This window comes from Stenella coeruleoalba, assembly GCF_951394435.1.
Source record: "Stenella coeruleoalba genome assembly, chromosome: 13".
Taxonomy (NCBI): domain Eukaryota; kingdom Metazoa; phylum Chordata; class Mammalia; order Artiodactyla; family Delphinidae; genus Stenella; species Stenella coeruleoalba.
The window spans coordinates 29,875,948-29,898,391 of NC_137159.1; the positions used below are offsets into that span (position 1 = coordinate 29,875,948).

A 22,444-nucleotide genomic window follows, 5' to 3' on the forward strand; every position below is an offset into this window, starting at 1 on the left:
CTCTCAGGCTACTCCCTTGGACCAGGCCAAAGCTTCCCAGACCCAACCCCAGGCCAGCCAGCCTCTTCAGGAAGAGCCAGGTCCCTTGGCCCCCGTCACAGGTCAGACCATCAAAAGGCTGGGGCCCTCTCCCCTGGTCCCTTCTCAATTACCAAAAAAGCCGTGGGTCTTCTGGTGCCAAGAAATGAGCTATTTTCTTTTAGGAGGACACCCAGACTGGTGTTCACTTTCCCCACACGCAACCTCAGAGGACTGAAGCCAAAGTCCCGTCCCGGGGTCCTCTGCACCTCTCCTGCGTCAGCCCTGAACAGCCCTGGGAGACCACGCTGCACCCCACCAACCCAAGATGACCACTGTCACGTACCAGGGCCCCCTCGAGGGCAAACACAGCTGCAGGCCCCGTCTTCTCCAGTGGCTCCATGCGGCGGCGCCAGCGGCGGCGGCGAAAGGCGTCTGTCTTGCGGTACTCCAGGTGGAACTTCCAGCCAAAGAGCGAGGCGTACTCCCAGCCCTCGCCCTCCGCCTCCGCCTGCCTGTGCTGCGTGGGAGAACAGGGCAGACTCAGAGGCCACTTGGCAGGTTGGCGGGGAGTCCTGGCTTGGGCTCCAGCTGTGCCCTCCCTGCCCGCCACGATTCCCCCACACACACCACACACCATCACCCTCCAGGTGGGAAAACCTGGGAGGGCCGCCCGGAGGAGGGGGCTCTGAGCCCCGGGTCAGGAAATGAGGAGGAGAAGAGGCTCCCTAGGCTGTGGGGAGGTCCGAGGAGCCAAGAAAGGAAGGTAGGCTGAGCAGTGATGAAAACACTGGGCTTTCGGCTTGTTTGCTTATTTGGGTTCTGGGTGGATTTCACGAATCCAGGGTTTTCTTGTCATTTCCTTTTTCTTCTTCATATCCCAACTTATAAAAGTGGAAACGGGTCTGCAATTCAGAGGCAAAATGAAGAGCCCATTTCCCAGCCCCAGGCTGTTTCTCCATGAGGCTAGGCCTACGTCAGTGTGGAGAGACCCCCGCACTTCTTCTCAAGGGGTCCTTTCCCAGCCTTGGGGAGCCCCGGAAGCCCCTTCCCATCCACCTCGTGACCTGAGATGACCCTCAGGTCAGACCCAGGCCATGAGCTCGGTGACAGTGCCAGTCCCGGAGGCCAGTTGCGTCCCTCTCCAGGAACGATGCTGGTGGTGAGGGAGCAGGCAAGGCACACCGCCTGGCAAGGCTTTGCCTCTGTCCCCTGGGTGCCCTCACAGGGAGAGTGGAGTCTGGTTCATGCCACCAGGAACAGCCTGCTGCCCAAAAGCCTTGCCTCTCCTGGGACCCAGTGACCTTCCTCTCTACAGTCACTGTGACCAGAGAGAGAGGAAGGGACTCGGGTCATGCCAAAGGCTATTCCCGGACTGGGGGAGGCCTAGTTCTCGAGCCAAAATTCCAACGTGCGCTTGGGAAGGAAGGACGCAGGCCAAGAGGGTTCCAGGGAGGCAGGCCCTGAGGCTGTGCACGACACGGGCATCTGTGTGACCCCAGGAGCAGGTAGGTACAGGCACTCGTGTGCCCACGCAAGCTCACTCTGCACCTGTCTGTGTCCCAAGAGTATCTGGGCACGGCCGTGGGCATGTGTGCTCACACTGTGTACATGCCCCCTGGTAAATGCTGACCAAGCCCACCCAAGCCCCTTGACCAGCGTCCCCCTTCTCCAGGGAACTGGCCGTGCTGGAGGGAACAGGCTCCCTCCAGCACGCCCCCAGCAACCCCCAGCCAGTGACTGACGGCTAAGACCGTACTAAGCCCACCCCCCTTGCCTGGTGAGGAGGATTCTGTGGTGCTCCAGGCTGAGCCCCTTCCCGAACCAAAGCTCAAGCCAAAGCTGACTTTGCCGGAGACCACATCCTTGCTCCTGGCACTTCTGAGAGTACTGCCTCAGTAAACTGCATGCAGCCGAGTCCCTGTCTCAGACTCTGCCCCTCGGACACCTAGCCACAGACACACTCTAGATACGCCTTCGCACCTTCCAGGTCTGTGCGTGAATTCCAAGTGCATCCCCTTGCTTGGTCATGGGCATTTGGATGTTTTCTGTCCGTGTGCATCTGTGTGAGTGCTGGGTACGATCTGCGAGCATCTCGAGTGAGCCCGTGTGTCTTGTACATGTCCCCTGCACAGAGGTGTGCACCTGTGCCCAGCTGGCCTCCCCTCCCCGGGGCCTCACCCCTCCCCATGCCCCACCCACCCCCCGCCAACTGGGCTCACCCTCTTCAGCGCCTCCATCTGGCTGAGGTCCCTCCTGCGCAGGCGGACCCAGCGCCGCCGACGGTGTGTGTAGTACATCTTCTCAGCAGGGACCCAGTGCCTCGGCTTCCGGTCCGGGGGGATGGTGATGCTGTACTCCCAGCCTGGGGGAGAGGTGCCCATCACTCACTGCCTGGCCATTCCCCATCTCTCCATTTGGGGTACATTCACAGACTTTCAAGTGGCCACTGACTCCCAATTTGTAATTTACAGTGAGGGCTCACCCAGGAAGTCCCCCAGATGAAGTAGCCCAGTGAAGGCCAGAACCCCAGGCCCAAGGGGCCTGCACTCAACTGTGCCCCCTTCCAGCATGCCTCACGAGTCTGCCGGGTGCTCACTGGGCTCCACGTGCTGCCCACCTTGTTCGTCAACGGCCCGATTGAGGTCCGTGGACCACTCTTCATCTTCCCACTTCCAGCCCAGCGGGCACTCGATGTCATCCTTGGGAAGCACCTTCTCCCCGTTCTGGGGTAACACAGGCCAGGCAAGCGTGAGAAGAGACGGACGTGATCAGGGAAGATGAGAAGATGCCACCTGACAACATATATTCTAAAGCCCCAGGTGTGACTCGGGCTCAGTGTCCTACCCTTGCCAGATCTCACACACTGTCCCTCTGGAGACCAGGGCATTGACGCTGGGGACGTGGGAGCAGGGGAGAACATTCCTCTTCTTTCAGTCACAGACCCCTCTTGGGCCCCAATGTCCAGGCCTCCAGGAAAGCAGAGGCCACCTGCCCCCAGAGCACCCCCTTACCACATCCGTGTAGTTGTCGCTCATATAGATCCACTGGCCTCCGGGGAGCCGGGTCTGGTTCTCAAACACTTCCTCCACGAAGCTCAGGTGGCCCGCGTCGGTGTCATGAAGCAGGCTGTGGGCGGGGGCGGGTCAGAGCCTCTGCCGAAGAGACCCCCAGGCCGTCCACAACCCCCAGCAGAGCACCCCAGAGCCTGGGCCAAACTTCCTGTGTCAGCCTCACCCCAACCAACAACAAGAGAGATGAGGGGAGAGAGAGGAGGGGCAGCGAGTCAAGGGGAGACCCAGGGAGACACTTGCAGACAGAAGAGGAAGTCACCACCAAGATAAAGAAAGAGAAAAGGAAGCCAATTGAAGACGTCGAAAACCCGGTGGGTAGTTGAAGCTCAATAGATAGTTGTAGAAATGTAAAATGTTATCGAGCTATATACTTAAGATTTGAGTACATGACTACAATATATGTTACTCTTCAATTTTTCAAAAGTAAAAAGAAAAACCAAACAAACAGTTGTTGAATATCAACCGAACTGGAAAAGAGAGAGAGGAGAAGGAGGTGGAGATGGCGATGAGATGGAGAAGGATGAACGAGGCTGTTCTGAGGGGCACTGAAGGAGGGATTAACACGCAGAGAAGGGAGCGGGTTTTCTGTAGTATCTTGGAGGAAAAGGCCGTAACCAGTGGACGCAAAGCCCACTGGAGGCCAGCTTCGGTTTAATCATAAAGGACTTTCCAATCATTAGAGCCCTTGCAGAAAAGAATGCTGCCTCGTGATCCCCCAGTCCCGGGAGAGTTCAAATGGAAGTCGCTATGACCAGCGCAGGGGCAGCGGCCGTAGACAGAGGGATGAATAGAGCCGAGGCCCTTTCAGAGAAATGGCTGGGGCAGACGGGGTCCCCAAGCCCTCCCTGTCCACGACTCACGTCTTCTCTGGACACACGAACCAGTCTCCAGCCCAGGTCCAGCCAGCTGAGGGGCGGAAGCTCTCCTTGGGTAGCTTGATCTTGCCCGTGACATCAGAAAATTTGGGGTAGGTGAGGCCCGTTGTGCCCCAGTTCCCGACCAGAGCCAGCTTGGTCTGGTTCTCATACTGGAGAGTGAGCAACAGAGAAGTGAGTGGGGCTGCGGTAGCTTTGGGGCCGGGGGTAGGGTGGGCAGGCGGTCAGGCACTCACGGTTTCAGCAAAGACGGAGAGCTTGCCCTCAGCAAACTGGTTGAACTCCTTTTCATCCACAGAGAGCCCGAACCAGAGCCTGACCCGAATCTGCACTGGCATCCGGGCTCCGGGCACCCCCTCCATTGGATACTGGGTAGCAGAGAAGGAGAGAAACCCACAGTCCCCTTCAGGGTCAGTATGTCTCGACTTGGGGGAGCCTCCAGGCCTGAGCATACCAGCCTGACACCCCATCAGGTATGTGCTCTGTTGGAGGACTTATTAGAATTTCATGGAAGAGGGGTGTATGACTAAGAAACGCCCCCACCGGCCAAGATTCCTTCCCATCAAAGGAGAAGACTGCATCCTCCCCATCTAGATGCTCTCTGCAGAGACGAGCCGTGTCTAGACCAGGAGCCCCCATTCTCCCCTCTCCCACCACATCCTCATTTCTGTTCTCGTCTAGAATAGCACTGTCCAATGGAACTTTCTGCTACAGTGGAAGTGGTTTATATCTGCACAGTCCAATGCACTAGCCCCATGTGGCAGTTGAGCCCTTAAAATGTAGCTGGTGTGACTGAGAAACTAAATTTTTAGTTTTATTTAATTAATTTAAATTTAAATAACCATATACGGCTACCATATTTAATGGTGCAGTTGTAGAACATGTCTTTATAAGAGATAGAAAGGTCTGGGCTTCCCTGGTGGCACAGTGGTTAAGAATCCGCCTGCCAACGCAGGGGACACGGGTTCAAACCCTGGTCCAGGAAGATCCCACATGCCGCGGAGCAACTAAGCCCATGCACCAGAACTACCGAGCCTGCGCTCTAGAGTCCACGAGCCACAATTACTGAAGCCTGTGCACCTAGAGCCTGTGCTCCGCAACAAGAGAAGCCACCGCAATGAGAAGCCCGCGTACCGCCGTGAAGAGTAGCCCCCGCTCACAGCAACTAAAGAAAGCCTGCGTGCAGCAACGAAGACCCAAGGCAGCCAAACATAAATTAATTAATTATTTTTTTTAAAAAAAAGAGAGATAGAAAGGTCTGAAAGGGGAGGAGGTTAAAGCCTTTCCCTTCATTTTCAGTTTGTTTTTTTTTGGGGGGGGGGGGTTGGTTGGATGTTAGTGTATCATCTGATATCCCTACCCTTTTAAGTGCTTATCAGCCTGTTAACCACTATTCACTGGTCTTCAACTGCTTTTTATCCTGAAACTTTCAGAAGTTCTGCCAAAATGGAATAACCACAACAACCCAACATAAAAAATTTATTCTCCGCAACTGCTTCACCCTTTGACTGAAATCAAGGGTCAGATACGGCCTGAAGAGCAGAAATGCCTCACTTTTAGAATAACACACGGTTCCTTAGAGGAAGTAATACATTAACTACCCAGGCTTCATGTGTGTGAGCTTAGAGGAGGGTCTCCTCTGGGACGTGGAGCTGAATGAGACGAGAAAGTCTTGGTGGGTTCAGAGGAGGAAAGGGAGGCTGAGGTAAGGGCTCTCTAACTGGTAGAGGAGGCCTGGATCCCCGGAGGGAGAGCCCAGGCCGGGTAAGAGGGTCAGGAAGGGGTGTCGTGGCAAGGCATTACCAGTCTCACCCTTCATCCAGCCTCTCTGCCTTTGGTTCATCCTCGGTGAAGCCTGGAGGAGCCCCTGACCCCAAGTGTCACCCCCCAGAAACCTCCCCATGGCTGCTCGCTTCAGTGTCCTCTCCCTTGGGGTGGTTAGCAGCCTTTTCCCCTCCAAACCACCAGCCCCAGGGAGATGGCAGGAATGCCTGACCCCCCCCCTTCTCCCTCCGCCCCCAGTCTCTCCCCTGCCCTCCCCCAGACAGGGCCAGCCTGCTGGACCCAAAATAGCAACAGCAAATAAAGAAATGTCTAGTTTGGGGCTCCTCTCCCTCTCTGCTGGTGCTCATTTTTTCCAACTTTGGTTTAAGTTAAGAAACACCAATGTTTTCTTGGTCTCCGCTTGCTGCCAACATTTTTGTAGAGCTTGCTCAGGAGCTACTGGCGGGGCTCATAAACTCAGTGGGGAAGACTTCGAGAAACAATCCTATATCTTTTTTTTTTCCTTGCTTGGGATCAGGGAAATTTTTCAGTTTGCATTTCCCCGAGGCTGCAGGGCCAAGAGGTCAGAGACCGATTCCGTTCACCGGCATCCACCAGGCCCACTCCTGCAGCCCCACCTCCACTGCAGCCTGACAGCCCTCCCTAGTTAACCCCATTCAGATGTGGCCGCTCCTTGACTTCCTTTCCCATCTGCCCTACCAGGCAAGGAGCTGGCTTGGGAGGGAGGAAAGCAGGATGCTAGGAGGTTAGGATCTCACGAGGAACATGCCCCGAGGTGGGAGGGGCAGCCCGCTGCCTGACACCCCCGCCCTCTTTCTAGGCAAAGCCGGCTCTCCTCTGAAGCACCAATGACCCAAACGCAGATATCTGATCATCCCTGGCCCTGCGCTGGCCTCCAGTCATGGTGCTGGTAGAGCCTCCTCTCCCCAGAAGGAAAAAGGGAGAAGAGGAGAAAAAAACTGATATTCATTGATCACCTAGTTCCAGTCAGACCCTTGACCTGTGTTACCTAATTCCATCCTCAAAATTGTGATCAGGGCAGCCTGATCTTTGTTTTATAGGTGGGAAAACAGCATTCAGAGAGGTTAGACAATCTGCCCAAGACCACACAGGATTCCAGCCAGCCCTGCAACCTGTCCACACGCTCTGGGCCTTTGAAACCTGTCTCCTCTGCCCACCTCAGGGGGCAGCAAGAATGACTGATCAGTGTACGAATGGGTCGACCAATAGCCACTCAGAGGTTCGAGGCTAAGGTTAGTCCACAGCGACTTCGTGGAAGAGGTGAGATGGAAGGAGGTCCTGGTGCGGATGGGAAGAGACACGTGGGGAGAGAGGGTTGAAGGCCAGGCAGTTTACGATGCCGGCGGAGCCATCTGGAGTCAGCCATGCATGGTGAGGGACGGCCCTCCCCACGGGACGCTCTCCTGGGCCGCAACAGCCACAGCTCAGATTTCCCCAAATTCTGTCCCGACCAAGCAGCCCGGGCTCTGTGTCCCCACATGAACCCAGAGAGGAGGACGGGGGCCTCCAGGCACCTGCTCACTTCCCTGTTACCCACCCACCAAGGCTGAGAGAAGAAGATGGCAGGAGGACAAAGGGCAGGAGAGGTGGGGCGGGGTGACTGGAGGGACAGGATTACCTGCTCCCAGATCTCTGATGGAGCAGAGCCATAGGCACAGCCGGTGCCCAGACACCAGCCTTCCCCCAGGGAGGAACCTGAACCCACGTGTGACTCCACCTGAAGCCAAACCCTCGGGAGGTGGGAGGGGGGAGGCAAGTCTGTGCCCGGGCTCCCAAAGGCTGGCGGTGGGAGCTGAGGGCTGAGGCCCCCCACCAGGGAGCTGGCTGGAGGGGAGCACAGCCTCGGGAGTCAGCCCCTCCTTCATTCCCAGCACCCCTGGTTCCAATTCTCACCTGCTCCCTTTCCAGACCAGGTGCATGGGGTCCAGGGACTTTGTGGGGAGAGGGAAGAAGGGAAGTCTTTTTACGCAAGCCCTCGGTCCCTTCCAAGAGCAGAGTCTAAAAACTCGGAGTCTGACAGAGAACAGGAGGGGAAACAGAAGGGGTGCGGACCACCCTGGGGGTGACAAAGTATGACCATGACTTAAGGAGAAACAACCCACTTTCAGAAACATCGTCTGCAGCTTTCCACAATTCTTGCCACAGTAGCTGGTGCCCCGTCGGGAGAAGAGAACCTCGTGGGTGGGCACCCGCTGGTACGCCACCCGCTTGTCACCCTGCAGCATCCAGATGACGATGTCAGGCAGGCTGTTCTGGGGCTGGAGAGAGGGTGGCAGTCAGGGTGGAGATGGTACCGCCCAGCCCACACCCTCAGCCCCCTCTCCCCAGGCCTCTCCTCCCAGCTCCCACCCCCAGCCACCCCCTTGACCTCCCAGGGCTGGCTGGGCACCCCTGTCTTCAGTAGCTCTGAGCCCCCAGGGATAGGGTGACAGGCTGCCCCCGGCTCACACGAGGAGCCCGCCAGGAATTCACTAAGCTGCGTTCACGTTTTCTAGGAAGAGACACTCCTGCCTGGAGCCCCAAGTTCTTAGATCCCCTCCACTGGGTGGGTAGATAGAGGCTCCCGGTGGGAAGACATCGGAGGATCTGATTTGACCCTAGAGATGACATTGCATTTAAGGTGCCACCCCCTTCCTCACCCCTGAGAGCAGAAGCGAATCCACAGAAGGGGTGCGCCTTCCCAGAGGACACACGATCCCTCCTCCCTCTAACAGCGGGGACCCTGGGGGTCTGGCCCTTTTCTGGGCCTGCTGACACTGGGCTCTGAAAATGGGGACCAGCCCAGACTGCAGGGCCCTTGAGCCCCTCTGAGCCTCTAGGAGTGAGAACTGCTCCCAGCTGCCACACTCAGGAGAGGCGGCCAGTTGGCTAAGTCCATCTTCTCCCAAGGCTGCTGAGCGGTGTGGTCAGGGGGGCAGGGCTGGGTCTCGAAGCCAGGCTCCTGCTGAGAGCTGATGGCTGGCACACTCCCTCAACACCTCCTAGGCCGTGTCCCTTCATCCCTACAGCAAGCCCAGAGGCAGGCACAGGTGAGGAAATTCAGGCTCAAAGAAGTTAGGAACTAGGGTTTTCTGATTCCAGATGTGTGTTTCGAACCACGATACCAAGGGTTCTCAAAGTGCGGTCCCCAGAGCAGCCGCAGCATCACCTGGAAACTAACTGGAAATGCAGATTCTCAGGCCCCGTCCCAGACATGCGGGATCAGGTAGGGCTTGTACCCAGTTTTAACAAGGCCTTCGGGGGATTCGGATGCACACTCAAATTTGAGAAAGGCTCTCTCCGGTCTCCCTCACAGTCTGTAGCACCCGCTTCACCTTAACCCCTCGCAGCCATAACACAATCTGCGTGAGAGTCCCAGGGTCGGGGCCAACACACGGGAGGCAGCCTGTGACCCTCCCAAAGGGACGGTCCACAGCCACTGCCAGGGGTCGTCCTGGGGCTGAGCAACACAGTGGCCCCCAGGTAACCGGCCACACGTCCAAGGCCCCGCTTGGGGACGAGCCGAAGCTGCCTCTCAGGGACTAACATTGCAGGCTCCTCCCTGCCTGAGCACCCCTTCCACCTCCTGGACTCCCTTCTCCCCTTCAACAAGTCACTCCTCCAGAAGCCGCTCGCAGGCCCTGCCTTTCTCTGCACACTCCTTCTGGGGAGATCCTTCCTCACCACCCCTCTCCCCGGGAGTCCCAGGTGGCTCTGGCCAGGGTGGGTGGCAGCTGTGTCCACCTGTGACACATGAGCAGACCTTCCTCCTCATTCTGGACAAGCCTGTGGCCTGCCTGCTTCCCTGCAGAGCGGGATAGGGGCAGAGGGGTCAGGGTATAGATGCAGAGTTACTGCAGGTGCAGCCTCCTCAGGCCTGGGGCTCAGGGATATCCAGGAGGGCAGGAAATGCAGGGTCCCGTGAGAGGCAGGTTTGAGGCCGGGGGTAGACAGGTTGGTGGGCAGAAGGAGTTGGGCCCCTGGGGGAGCAGCCCCTGGCGCTGAACCTAGAGCCAGGAGCCCCGGTTCTGGTCCCAGCTCTGTCTCTGACGTATTTTGGCAGCATTTATTAAGCACATTTATCGAGCACATTTGGGGGCATTTATCGAGCACCTACTAAATGCCAGGCTCTGCTGGGCCCTACAACACCCAGTATCCCCTTGCATCCTCTGTCCTCCTTCTGTGAATGGGGACACGGAGGCTCAGAGAGGTTAAGTCACCTGCCCAAGGTTACCCAGCAATGGAGCCAGTGTGGATCATGGTCCAGACATTCCCCACATCCCTCCCAGTTCTGACACTCCAGGCAGGAAGGAAGGCACCTCTCAGGGGCAGCTACCTCATCTGCCAGGGCACGGAGACGCAGGAGCCAGTCCTCAGCCTGCTCCAGGGCGGTGGGGAGTTCACTGTGGCCGAGCTTCAGGGCCTGGGCCGCCTCAGTGATCTGGCTCAGGTGACGGGTGCGCAGGCGGTACAGGTAGTGGTCCAGGTGGGTGGCGGAGGGCGTCTCTTGGACATTACCGAGGGGTTGGCTGTGACGGACAGACAGACGGGATGTACCCGACGAGCAGGAGCCCGGCGCTCGCCCAGGCCCGGGTGCAGGCAAGCACGTACACACGTGTGCACAGGCCCCCCGCAACGGGTCTCACACCCTCAGCCTGCCTGCTGGCTGCGGCGTGTGCCCTGGGTGCCTCCTCCAGCCATCTCTTCCAGGAAGCCTGCTGCAGCCACACTGGCCAGTGTGCCCCCCACTCTGAAGCGCCCCAGCCCTTTATTCTGGGGCTGCCTGTCTGGAACCTATCCTCAAGCCTCCAGTCGTGAGTCCCCTCTGCCCACCTGAGTGCACGTCCCCAGAGGCCCAGTGGGTCCCCCCCTCCCCCCAGCACCCTCCTAGAGCAGAGGCGCAAGCACTAGGTTGCCTTTGGCTGAAGCGAATCCATTCTGTTGTGCGCACACGTTCTTCAAGAAGGAAATTTATGGACCCCTGACAAGCCACTGCAGACGCTGTGGGGAGGCCGGCAGCCAGCAGTACAGATGTGTCGACCCAGGGCGGCCGCACAACACCCCTCCCAGAACCCTCTGCTTTGGGAAGCCTCTGGAGAGGAGCTGGGGGTACACGCAGTCCCAGAAACACAGCCTTAAGCCTCCAGTCGGGGGGTTGGGTTTAAGCTCAACCCCATTTAGAGGCGAAGAGCTCTGACCACCCCCATCCAAAGGATGGGCTCCCTCTCCGGGCTCCCTAAAAGCCCTTTATGTGGCTGCCCCTGGCCGTCCGAAGCCCCAGGGTCAGTGAGTGCACACGCAAGGGTCACACAGGATGGAGTGGGGTGGGAGGGGGCGTCTGTGCTCTTCCTCGCCAGGCAGGACCCTCTAGATCATCCCTGCTGGAGGGTAGGGGGGGCTGCCCCACCCCCACCCCCCCGCTAAGCCCCTGACTCCCAAACAGGACATCAGTCAGGCCCGCTCGCTCGCCACATCTGCTGCCCCACCTCACGCTCCCCGCCCCACAGTGTCTCGGCTCCCGGCTCCCGGCTGATTTATTTTTCTGCCAATTTCCCCGAGCTATGCAGAACCAATTACCGCCGAGTGCAGCGGCACCGCCGCCGCCAGATACACCACTCTGGCAGGCCCTCGGCGCTCTACATTTTTCCTGTTATTTTTTTTAATTGAATTTTTAGGGTGGGGGGAGCAGTACGCAAACTCCATCTCGGGAAACTTAAGCCCCGAGGCCTGTCTCAGGTCACGTACTGCACACCCCGTAGTAATATAATATTTACTGCCCCGAGGGTGCCTCGGATGGGGCTGCCCCAGGCCAGGAGAGGGGCGGCCTCCATCCCCAGCCCACTCGAACGCGGCGGAGGGGCATGTTCGGTGGGTGAAGGGGGGCCTGGGCCAAAGTCCTGGGCTGGGCCTGCAGGGAAGGAGGCGTGAGTGGGCCTGAGGGTGGGGGCAGGCGGGTCTGGAGTGGGATATGGGGAGGCAAGCCAACCAGGGTGATTTATGCTCCCGGCCTGGGTCGGGAGCCGAGAGGGACTGCCGGGCAGACCACCAGAGGGAGATGTTCATGGAGGCTACCAGCCCAGCCGAGACTCCCCAAGAAACAGCCGGGACCTGTAACTGCCACAAACAAGATGTCTCAGCCCTTCCTCACCCCCAAAAAGCCCAAAACAGGGTACAGAAAGAAAGGGAGACCTGGAAGAGGAGGCTGGATGACACTGCCCCAACCCCAAGCAGGGGCCGTCGCCCTGCCAACCCTGGCTGCCTTGGAAATGACAGGCAGGCCCAAGGCAGGGCTCAGCATAGGCTGGGAGCAGAGCTGGGCTGCTCACAAGGTTGCCGCCTGCCCCTGAGGCGAGTGGGTGCCTTTCACAGGGACAGCCACCTGGGAGTGGACAGTGTCCTGCCTGAAAGATAAACTGGCCGCTGGCTCATTCATTTCACTCCCCACGAGCAACAGCTCTGCTGGTCCTGGCTGGAGGCTGTGTCCAGGGATGAGACCCAGCCCTGCCCTCAGGGGGCCCCTGGAACAGACAAGCAAGCAAGCTAGATCCCCCTGAGAATCCTCAGGGTCTGGAGCCCTTCCTGGAGGAAGTGGCCTCAGGCTGCACTGGCAGGGCCAGCAGGAGCTAGTGAGGCCAAGAAGAGCGGGAAGGGCGCTCTGGCCAGAGGAGCGGTATGGGCACAAGACAAAGGCTCGGAGGCAGGTGGGCGTTGGTGGGAGGGAGGTGGGGTTGGGGGGTGGGCCAGCACAGAGGCTCCGGAGGGCTAGAGGGTAAGATTGCTGAGGTCTAGAAGGCAGGCAGTGGGGACAGAGCGGCCCACCCATCAGAGGAGAGCTGCAGCTTTTCCTAAAGGCAACAGGAGCCGCCGCGGGGCTGAAGTCGAAGCGGACCGCACCGTTAGGAAGATCACAGAGAACGAATTGGATGTGCTGGTGGACACCCAGGTGGAGGTGTGCAGCTGGTAGTTGTGTCCATGAGTTGAGAGATGAGAGGAGAAGGCTGATCCGGAAGAAAAGAGTGGGCGGCACTGGCCAGGGGGAGAGGGGCTCCCAGGGAGAGGAGGCAGGGAGGGGTCTGACCAAATGAAGGACACTGATGTTGGATGTTGGGCAGGGGCTGGCTGGAGGAATGGGTGAGCAGCCAGGTCATCTGTGGCAAGCTGGCTCACGTCCCCCATGCCCAGCTGCCCTGCTATCAGCTGTGACGCTCAGCACAGAGCGGGCTAGGGGCGGGGGTGGAAGCTCTCTTGCTGCGGCCCCAGGGCTATTAGTGGCCTCAGGTGGTGCCAAAGGAACTGGTCCTGAGGCCCAGCGTTCTCCCCAGAAAGCCATGCGTGCACTCCTGAGGGGATGGGACCCTCCTCACAAGCCCTTGACCTGCGACCCGGGCTCCCTAGGAGGGCCCTGGCCACCATCTACCCCCAGGAGAATGATTCAAGGGGACCAGGCTTTGGCATAAGCATTCTTAGCCAAGCCCGCCAAGAACAGAGCCCTGAGAGAGCGGAGTGACAGCCCGGGACCTGGGACCCACCCATCTCAGACGTTTCAGGCACCTCAGACCTGCCAAGGCCCATACCACACATGAGTCACAAGGAGAACGCAGTGAACCGAGAGCCGGGGCCCACCCTCTGCGTCCGAGGCTGTCAGGCCGGGCAGTGGGGCACAGCCAGTCATTCGGCAGCCCCCTCTGCTGACCGCACCCCCGTGTGCCCCTCTAGCCTCGCTCTGACCTCTGACCTCCAGACCACAGATGCCCACAGGCACCTGCCACTCAACACGGCCAGCCCCGAATTCCTCATCCTCCCCCAAACCCGCTGACTCCCTCCAGAAGCGGCTCTGCTCTCCACCCACCTGCTCTGGCCAGAGCCAGGGAATCATTCTGGACCTTCTTTGGGCCCTCACACTCAATCCACCATCAAAGCCTGTCCAGTACAGAGCAGCACGGCGAGGGGGCTCAGCCCCTCACTAGAGGCATGAATCTGGGCAATTCACCTCCCCATGCCTCAGTTTCCTCATCTGTAAAATGTGGATCACTCTGCTTCCTACCTCATGAGATTTTTATGATTAGCTGATACATGTGAAATTCTCAGAACAGCACTTGGCACAGCAAGTGTTCCTTATGAGGCTGTTACCACCATGATGCCTCCTGAAGAGTCCACGCTGCCCTCTGCTTCTCTCACCCCATGTCCCCATGTCGCTGACCTCTGCTTCTCTCACCCCACGTCCCCGTGTCCCTGCCCTGGGTGAAGCCTTCGTCCAGTTGCCCCTCATCACCACCCCCAGCCCACCTCTTATGCTGCAGCAGGAGTGAGCGTCTGAATCCCGGGGATCCCTGTGCCCCAACAGCCCCCAGGGCTGAACTTGCCTTAGCAAACCCTGGAGGTCTGTCGCCTCTGGACTGCAGTTTCCCTTGCAGCCCCAGGAGGCAGCAGGCATTTGGGGCTTCTGCGCCTGTGCCCGGCAGTCCGCTCTCCAAAGGCTGACTCCTTTCCCTCCGGAGTTCACATAGGGCATCCCCTCCTCCAGGAAGCGTCTCTGATTTTGATTTGCGTAAGATACACCTGCTCTGAGCTACTAGGGCACATGCCTCAAGCCCCCAACACACTTTCTTTCATTTGCTCACTTCTGCCTCATCACCCCCAGGAGGGCTTGAGGCAGGGTCATTTCTGATAAAGGTGCACTTCCCAACTGGGGTACAAAGGACCAGAGCGGCACTGTGGCAGGCAGCCAGGGTCATGGATTCCTGATTTGCAACACGAAGGCATTTCTCATGCATTCCCGACGGGGGCTGGGATGATAAGATTTAGAGCGGGCAAAGAATACATTTGCATATATTTACGCTTAATCCCATAGAAAGTAGAAAGAGGGCTGTTTACTATTAAGTCCATTTAATAGCTGGGAAAACTGAGGTCCAGAGAAGTGAAGTTGCCCAAAGCCACAAGGGTGGTTAATGGGATGAGAATCTAAATCTCCTCACGCTTCTTCTTCTCAATAATAATTACAGCTGCCGTTTATTAACTACTTCCTAAGGACCAGGCATTTTGCTTGTGTGATATTAGAAAGCACTTATTCTTAATGTCAGGTTGAAGATGAGGAAAGTAAGGTTCTGAGCAGGTGAGTGGTGAGCTCCAAGTCACCCAGCTGTGGAGGAGACGCTCCCCCTCCTGCCAGGGCCCCGGGACCCGGAGCCCCCCCATTCTCCTTCACCCCCCAGCGCCCCCTTTTCCTGAAGGTGACCATCAGCTGTGCTAATACAAGGCTAAACAGACACTGTGGTCCCCAACATGGCCTTGGGGGAAGGAGGGGTGCCGTCCCTCCCACCAGCCAGCTCCTCCTGGAGATTCCATCAGAGAAATAAGAGGTCGGGGATCAGAGACACAATGCTCCCCATTCAGGTGAGCCTGGCCGCCCCGGCGGGCCCACAGCTGCCGCCGCTGCCGGGAGATTTATGACCTGCTCTAAATGTCACCTTTTCAACTCCCCGCGCTGGCTCCACCACCTTTGGACTCAGCATGGGCTGGACTGCTGGCCAAGCGTGGCTGGGGAGACGTGCAGTCGCTCACCACCACACACGAACACTCCCGGGGAAAGGGCCCGGCCGAGCCAGGAAGGGAGGGCGCGTGGGTGCCAGGCACCCCGTACCTGCAGCCTGCAATGAGCTCATCCATCAGCTGAGCCACCAGGGAGTCCACGTCCTCGGCAGAGTGCTGAGCCTTCAGGGCCACGTGGACCTGCTCCAGGCCGGCTTCCTGTGGAACGGGCAGGCAGGGGTTGGGAGAGTCACCGTGGGATGGACCCTTAACCCCAGGCACTGTCACCACAGCCCGGTCCCACCAAAAAGAGAGAATGGTTAGAGCCAAGAGGCACAGCCCAGACCCCACACACCAGCATCTGTCTTGGCTCAAGAAGCTTCCAGGATTCCCCACACCAAACAGATCCAAATTCCCAAGCCTGGGACGCCCACCCCACGGGCTCTCCACGGGTCCCCGTCAAGCCAGGTCTAAGGTCTCACAGGTGAGTGACCTTGGAGCCGCCTCCACTTCCCCCGCTGGCACCCTCCCTCCTTTCCCAGTCCTGCCACCCAAGCAGGCTTGGGTCCCTCATCCTTCCTTCAGGAGCGCTCAGACATCCTGCAGTAACGGGGCTGCCCTCTCCAAACTCCTGTGGCCAGGTTGTGCCCCAGCGGCACCTGGTCTCCTCCATGGAGCTCTCCTCCCTGGGCCTCAGGCCTGAGCTGGGAGGCGGAGATCTCTCACGGGACACCCCTCAGGCCAAGGACTTGCCCCTCAGTCCCCCACCCTCTTCCCCACCTCAACCTTCCTGAGCGCGTGCCGTGTGCTCCACCCTGGGACTACCATGCTGGGCACAGACAGGCCCTGGAAGGATCAGCGAACCGCTGCCCGCAGGGAACGGCTTGGAGAGAACAGCTGGCCCAGAAGATGCTGGACTTGCACAGCATCGACTCCGAGTTCTCCGAAACCGGGTATGGGCTGGTCCCCTCCCTGCCACAGAGTTCTGGGTCTCAGGGAAAGTGTGGTTCACCACGGCCCCTGACTGGGGCCTGCATCCCCTCCCAGCCACTCTAAAAGCCCCACCCCCGCTTCCCTTTCCACTTTCCCTCCTCCACCTGCCCAAGCCTCTCCAACCCCCTTCCCTCCACCCTGCTGCCCCTCGCAGGCCCCAGCAGCATGGCCACGCCTGCCTCCCCATGTCCCCACAGGCCACACACCTCGCGGGTGAGCTTCCACCCCAGGCACACACAGAAGGGGCTGGGAACCACCACCAGGATCGTCTCACCCTGGCCTCTACACCTCTGCCCACTCTGATTCTCCTCCGCTCCCTGGCCAAGCAGCAGGCCTGCAACTCCCAGCCTCCACAATTAACCCCCGGCCATATCCAAGACAGGACTCATCACCTGACCTCGTAGACCCTGTTCTTCTCCCCAGCTTCCCAATTCCCCGGTCACCGGAGTCCCTCCTCACGGCCCCCAATTCAACAGACCACCAAGTCCTGGCAGCTCAAGTCCTTCAGTTTTTTCCCTGAGGTCAGCTCCTTCCCAGGGCCAAATCATGCTCCCCTGGACCTCTGCAAGGACATCCTAACGAGCTCCCAACCCCCCTCACTGGACGCGGCCCCCCTGCTGCCCCGCGATGCCTTCCTGATGCTCCTTGGTCCCTCTCCCCTCCGAGCCACCCTCCCTAGGGACTCCCGGAGCAGAATGTGAGTTTGAGTCTCTGCAGGAGAGGGGTGGGTGAACTTACACTCTGCTTCACTAAGCTGACTCTAGGCTGACTCGTGAAGACAGGGGCAGCATCCTGTTCATGTCTACCCTCTAGCTAGGAGTTCCCAGCACAAGTCCTGCCGTGGCAAGAGTCAAAGGCACTTGATGAACGAACGAATGAAGGAATGAATGGGTGGTGGCTCTGTCCTCTGCTCCCAGCTCAGTTTCCCTCAGCTTTTTCTCTGTGCTATCTCCTACATCAGACTGGGGGCGCCCCCAGGGCTGTGCTCCCTCCCTCTCCTCTATTCCCAGTAGGCAGGACAGGAGCACAAGCCTGGCCTGGTCAGGTTTCAGGGGACCCCAGGCACCATGAGGTCTGCAGGCTTCGCACCCACGGAAGCAGGTCTGAAGACACCCACCGGGGGTGCATGCACAGGTTACTGGGGGTGGGGCCAGCTTCCACTCACCAGCTGGTCAGCGATCCTAAGCAGCTGGTTCTGAGCCTCGACTCTGTGGCTGATGTCCTCCCAGTAGGACGACAGCACCACCACGGGCTTCACGTTGCCCCAGGGTAAGTAGTAGTAGTGGCAGCCTGGAAGGACCCAAGGGCCTGCGGCTGAGCCAGGAGTGGAGCAGTGCGGGGGCCGAGGGGAGGATGGATGCAAGCACCTGCTCCCCCACTAAGAGCTCCCGTGGATAGCCGTGGCTCGGCCAGCATCCCCCAGTGCCCAGACAAGGTGCCAGAGTTCCCTTCTCGCGTGGAGCAGGCAGCTGCCACCCTCATTAGGACTCCTTAACACATCAGAACCGAGGGGCTGTTAGAAGGGCCCTGGGAATCCCACACTCTCTGAAATCTCTATGCCAAGCCCGCAGCCACCCTGTGATAACTGATCGCCACAAGTCAGGATCAATGCCGACCACTGCTGGTTTCGAGAGCCCAATCTATGGGTCCCAGCAGGGACGCACCTGGAGATGAGCAGGGGAAGGCGGCACGGGGTGGGGGGGAAGCAAACCAGGGGGTCCCCCAAACAGGTGTGCCCAGGGCCAGAGCCTTTGGGCGAGCCTCCAGCAGCTTTCCCCAGGGGGCAGGATTTAGGGCTCAGCCCACTGCTCGGTGGTCTGGGTCCCAGCCAGGCGCGTGGTCTCTGGCCTCACCATCAAAGACCGCCCGGCTGTACTGGGTGGTGGAGGCCAGTGGCAGGCAGGTCGTGTCGAACTTGTTCCCGTAGTTCCCGATGCTGACCTCAAACTGGACTGCGTCGTCAACGTCCTGCAGCATGGTGGCCGAGTAGAAGGCGGCAAAGAGCGAGTATTTGCGCCTCCGGAGGTATTTCTGGGGGCAGAGAGGGCAGCAGTGGGGTCAGGGGGAGGAGGGAAGAAGACACCAGCATGGGGAGGGGTCACGTGTCTCGCAGGCCCTGGCCATGCCTGGCACCCAATAAATCCTGGCTGGACGGATGGGTGGCAAGTGGTCCAGCTCTGCCCCACAGCCCAGATTTGGTTAGTAACTGAGCAAACACATTCCAGGCCTGTGTGTTTGGCCATGTTCCTCTAATAAGGTCCATGCCTCCAAGGTCATGCTGCTCCTTAATCCAAACAAACAGCAATGGCACCGCCACCCCGGGGAGCCTGGTCTCCCGCATCTGCTGTTCAGAGGGGGCCGAAGGTTCTAAGCCACCATGCCCCCACCCAGAGCACCCACCCTGCACCACTGGGGCTCTCCACCATGCCAGCCAGCTCTGCAGCAGCGCAGGCTGCCACGTGCGTGGGATGAATGAATACCATTGTCCCCTCTGGGCATCGGGCACGGGGCTGAGGACATGGCAGGCACTCAACCACACACCCCGGCCTGAACCGAGATGACTTTACGATCCCCTTTGTGGAAGGCAGAGAGAAGAGGGATTCTACGACTGGGTTTTTAGATGATGTGCACAGTGGTAACAGCTAACACTTACTGAGTGCTTACTGCATGCAGGTATGAATTACTCTAATTCTCACAACAATCTTATGAGGGGAATATAATCATTACCCCCACTTTACACACAGGGAAACTGATACAACAGACAGGTGGTCAAGTCAGAGCTCAAACCAGCACTGTCTGACTACAGAGTATGAAAGTGTGCACCACCATGAGGACTCCATACAGCTGTCTCCTGGACACAAGGCCCAGCTCGACCACGTGCTGCTCTGCTGCATTTGAGCCTCAGTCTCCTCATCTGTAAAATGGAGATACTCAGAGCAGCCACCTGGAGGTGCTGGGAGGACTCGATGACATCAAGAGTGTCACCAGCTAGGGAGGGTGGGAGGGAGGGAGACGCAAGAGGGAAGAGATATGGGGACATATGTATATGTATAACTGATATACTTTGTTATACAGCAGAAACTGACACACCATTGTAAAGCAATTATACTCCAATAAAGATGTAAAAAAAAAAAAAAAAGAGTGTCACCAGCATAGTGTGTGACACAGTCAGTGATTAAAGGGCTAGGTATTCTTACATTATTATTATTAATAACATAGCCTCTCATTGTGCATTGAGCTCTAGACTTTAAAAACCTTCATTTATCTGCTTTGAGCCTCTGAACATTCCTTAGGGAGGCAGGGTAGGTGTTGGGTTACTCTGAGGCCCAGAGGTGTGAGGGCACACGAGTGTGGGTGGAACTGAGCCCTCCTCCGCCAGCCCCACTTGGCCACCGCCCTCTTGGCCCCTCCCAGGGCCACGCCCCTTACCTCCACCCGAAGGATGTCATCCGCAGGGAGATCTTCCACCTTCTGTTCGCTGTGCTCCACCAGCTTGGTCTCCAGGGAGAGCAGAAGCCGGCCTCGGTAGGCCACACCTTCCCCCTGAGAGGGGAGGCTGGGTCACCAGGAGCAGGGTGGATGGAGGGGAGGAGGGGAAGGAAAGGAGCCTGGTCTGGCCCTGGGATCAGTCACCTCCCGGCAACCAGGAGGGCCCTGAGCCACACCCCATCACTCTGCAGGTGAGGAAACGGTGGCCCAGAGAGTTCATGGGACATGCCACCCTGATGGTCAACACCAGAGTCCAACCTAGCCAGGGAGACTGAAACCTGAGATAGATGGAGGCTGGGCCCCCAGAGGCCAGGAAAATTAGGGGGGCGAGGGGAGGGGTGGTCAGGCTGGCCCTGAAGGAGAGGCAAAGGGAAGGGAGTGGGAGGGAAGGAGGGGCCAGGAGGGGTTCAGGGAGAAGAAGCGTTCTCTGAGGGGGTGGCTGCCAGACCCTCGGCCCACTCAAGTCCCGTCAGGCCCCTGGAGTCCAGGCCAACTGCAGATACTGCCCAGGCCAGGGGGGAAGACCCTGTATGCAGGCCTGGGGATCTGGGGACTGTGGGTTCCTGTCTGACTCACCTTGCCCGTGTTGAGCTCTGCATAGGGGTCCGGGAAGCCAGTGAACTCCCTGGGGCTGCCGTAGAGGTTGACATAGCAGGGCCCGAAGGTGGGGAGGAAGCCCAGATGGTCATCCACTGGGAGACACAGGTGCGGATCAGAGGGGCCGCCCAGCCGAGATTTCTAGCACTCCACCCAGCCACCTTCGGGCCGGAGACCAGCCCTCAGTTCCTCGCACATGCATGGGATGCAGCCCCCGTAAATGTATAAAGGACAGTGACACCCACGAGAGCTGTCTCCCGTGCGTCCCTTTAATCCTCACCACCATGCTGAGATGTGGAGATTTGCACTGATTTTATTAGTCTCATTTTACAGATGAGGAAACCGAAGCCAAGCGAGGCGCAGGAATACACGACTACACAGAGGCACGACCCAACGTGGTCTAACCTCAAAGCGCATGCGCTCAGCCAGCGTGCAAAGCTGGGGCTCAGGGGCCTCCCCTGCCCTGCCTCTCTCAGGCCATACCCTGTCCTGCATGCCCTCCTCATCCTGCAGTTACATCTGTGTCTCAGGCCATCTGGCCTGCGGGGAGGCACAAAGGAGGCCCAGGAGCCTGGTGACCAGAGACTCCATCTCTCAGGTGCCAGGGAGGGGGCCCAGCTGGATACCACCACCTCACACACAGGGCAGCCCCAGGCACATGTCTCCTCCACCTTTGTGTCCTTATGAAGTTGAGACAGACCATCTAACAGCCTTGACTCATCCTGCCATCCCTCCCCTTCCCTACATTGTGCAAAGAACGATCTTTCAGTGGAGCGAGTTGGAGGAGAGTTTGAGAATGACACTAGTGATGAGGGAAGATCTTTTCTTCACATCATTTCCATCCTTTTTTGGAGGCTCTCTTTTGTTAATGTCACGACTTTCCAACGGACAGCCAAGTTTCCCAGGACGGGACTTCACTGGCCAGATTCTGAGAATCTTGAAAAGCCAGGGTGCCCCTTCCAGAGGAAGGAAGAGGCCATTTCCAGAATGGCAAAGGTGGGAGGTGGGCCCAGGAGCAGGTACCATCTGGGATGCTCCAATCCAGAAGATCATGGGTGGGGCAAGGTAGGCACAAAATAAACGGCCTCAGCAAGGAAGTACTCGAGCCAGACCCAAGGACCGACTGCAAACTCTGAGCGCTCAGACCCTGGGCGTGAGCTCCGGGGCTTGAGCCCATCCCTGAGGCATAAGATATTACCAATTAGAAGACAGGAGCATGCCTCCCCCAGAGCCCTGCACCCAGCATCACTCGTCCTCCAGTCCCCAGCACACGCTGGGCTCTGGCATTTGGGACAGGGGTGGGAGGCCTGATGGAACTGTTGTGAGCATTACTAATTATCTGTACTAATCATCTCGATTATAATTTACCTTGTAAATGTCAACTTCAGGAGTTTTCAACTCACCCTGGGCTCCTCCTGGGCCCCAAGAGGACTTACACTGCCCCTGCCTCATCATGCACTCCCCTGCCTGCTCTACCCCTTCCCTGCTGAAGAACTAAACTCTTGAGCTCCAGGGCCCAGCAGATTCTGGAAGGGGTTTAGAGAGTGGGAGGGAATTGCCTTTAAAGCATTCCAAGCAATTTACATATTCAACCACGTTTGAGAGGTAACAGCCAAAGGTAAACTGGGATTGTGGTGGAGAATCTCAATCCCACCTCAGGCAAATCAAAAAATTCCCGGCAAACAGCGCCCTTGCCCCTCCAGCAAAAACCACAAGGCCCACACCCTTGTCATCCTGGAGGTGAAAGCACGTACGGTCTGTGGCTGGAGGAGGCGTGACCACACCTGCAGACTCCTCTGAAGCGTAAAGAAATGGAAAAGGGGTCAGGATGGGCATGGCTGGGTGGAGGACGGATTAGGTGAATGGGGCATGTGGATGGACAGTTGGCAGACAGACAGATGGAAACGCAGCTCCTGGAAGGGGAGACAGATGTGGCCCGAGGCCCCAACCCCAGCCCAGCTGTGAATTTATCACACACTAAGTCAACAGCGCACCCCCCTCAGCCAGAGATAGCCCCAGTGCCCTAGTGAGCGCTCGGGTCTCTCCCCACCGGTGTCTGCCTACATGGCTGTGAGTTCTGTTTGC

The 22,444-nt window shown here is 58.3% G+C and overlaps 1 protein-coding gene across 9 annotated transcripts in view; it reads right to left on the bottom strand.

Annotated features, from left to right (window-relative positions):
* DYSF (dysferlin) overlaps positions 1-22,444 on the bottom strand; it is a gene marked incomplete at its 5' end in the record, with an annotated part of 221,322 nt that overhangs the window by 109,137 nt on the left and 89,741 nt on the right. For 8 of the 9 annotated variants that reach the window (XM_079941051.1, XM_079941049.1, XM_079941047.1 and 5 more), the window contains 13 exons: positions 365-538; positions 2,241-2,383; positions 2,639-2,744; positions 3,033-3,147; positions 3,953-4,119; positions 4,204-4,335; positions 7,876-8,031; positions 10,089-10,281; positions 15,393-15,499; positions 17,439-17,563; positions 18,127-18,304; positions 19,703-19,816; positions 20,339-20,454. In XM_079941051.1, coding sequence (XP_079797177.1) covers positions 365-538; positions 2,241-2,383; positions 2,639-2,744; positions 3,033-3,147; positions 3,953-4,119; positions 4,204-4,335; positions 7,876-8,031; positions 10,089-10,281; positions 15,393-15,499; positions 17,439-17,563; positions 18,127-18,304; positions 19,703-19,816; positions 20,339-20,454 — 1,826 coding nt within the window. Of the gene's footprint in view, positions 1-364; positions 539-2,240; positions 2,384-2,638; positions 2,745-3,032; positions 3,148-3,952; positions 4,120-4,203; positions 4,336-7,875; positions 8,032-10,088; positions 10,282-15,392; positions 15,500-17,438; positions 17,564-18,126; positions 18,305-19,702; positions 19,817-20,338; positions 20,455-22,113; positions 22,156-22,444 lie in introns of all 9 variants that reach the window. The other variant, XM_079941045.1, reaches the window with a different exon arrangement.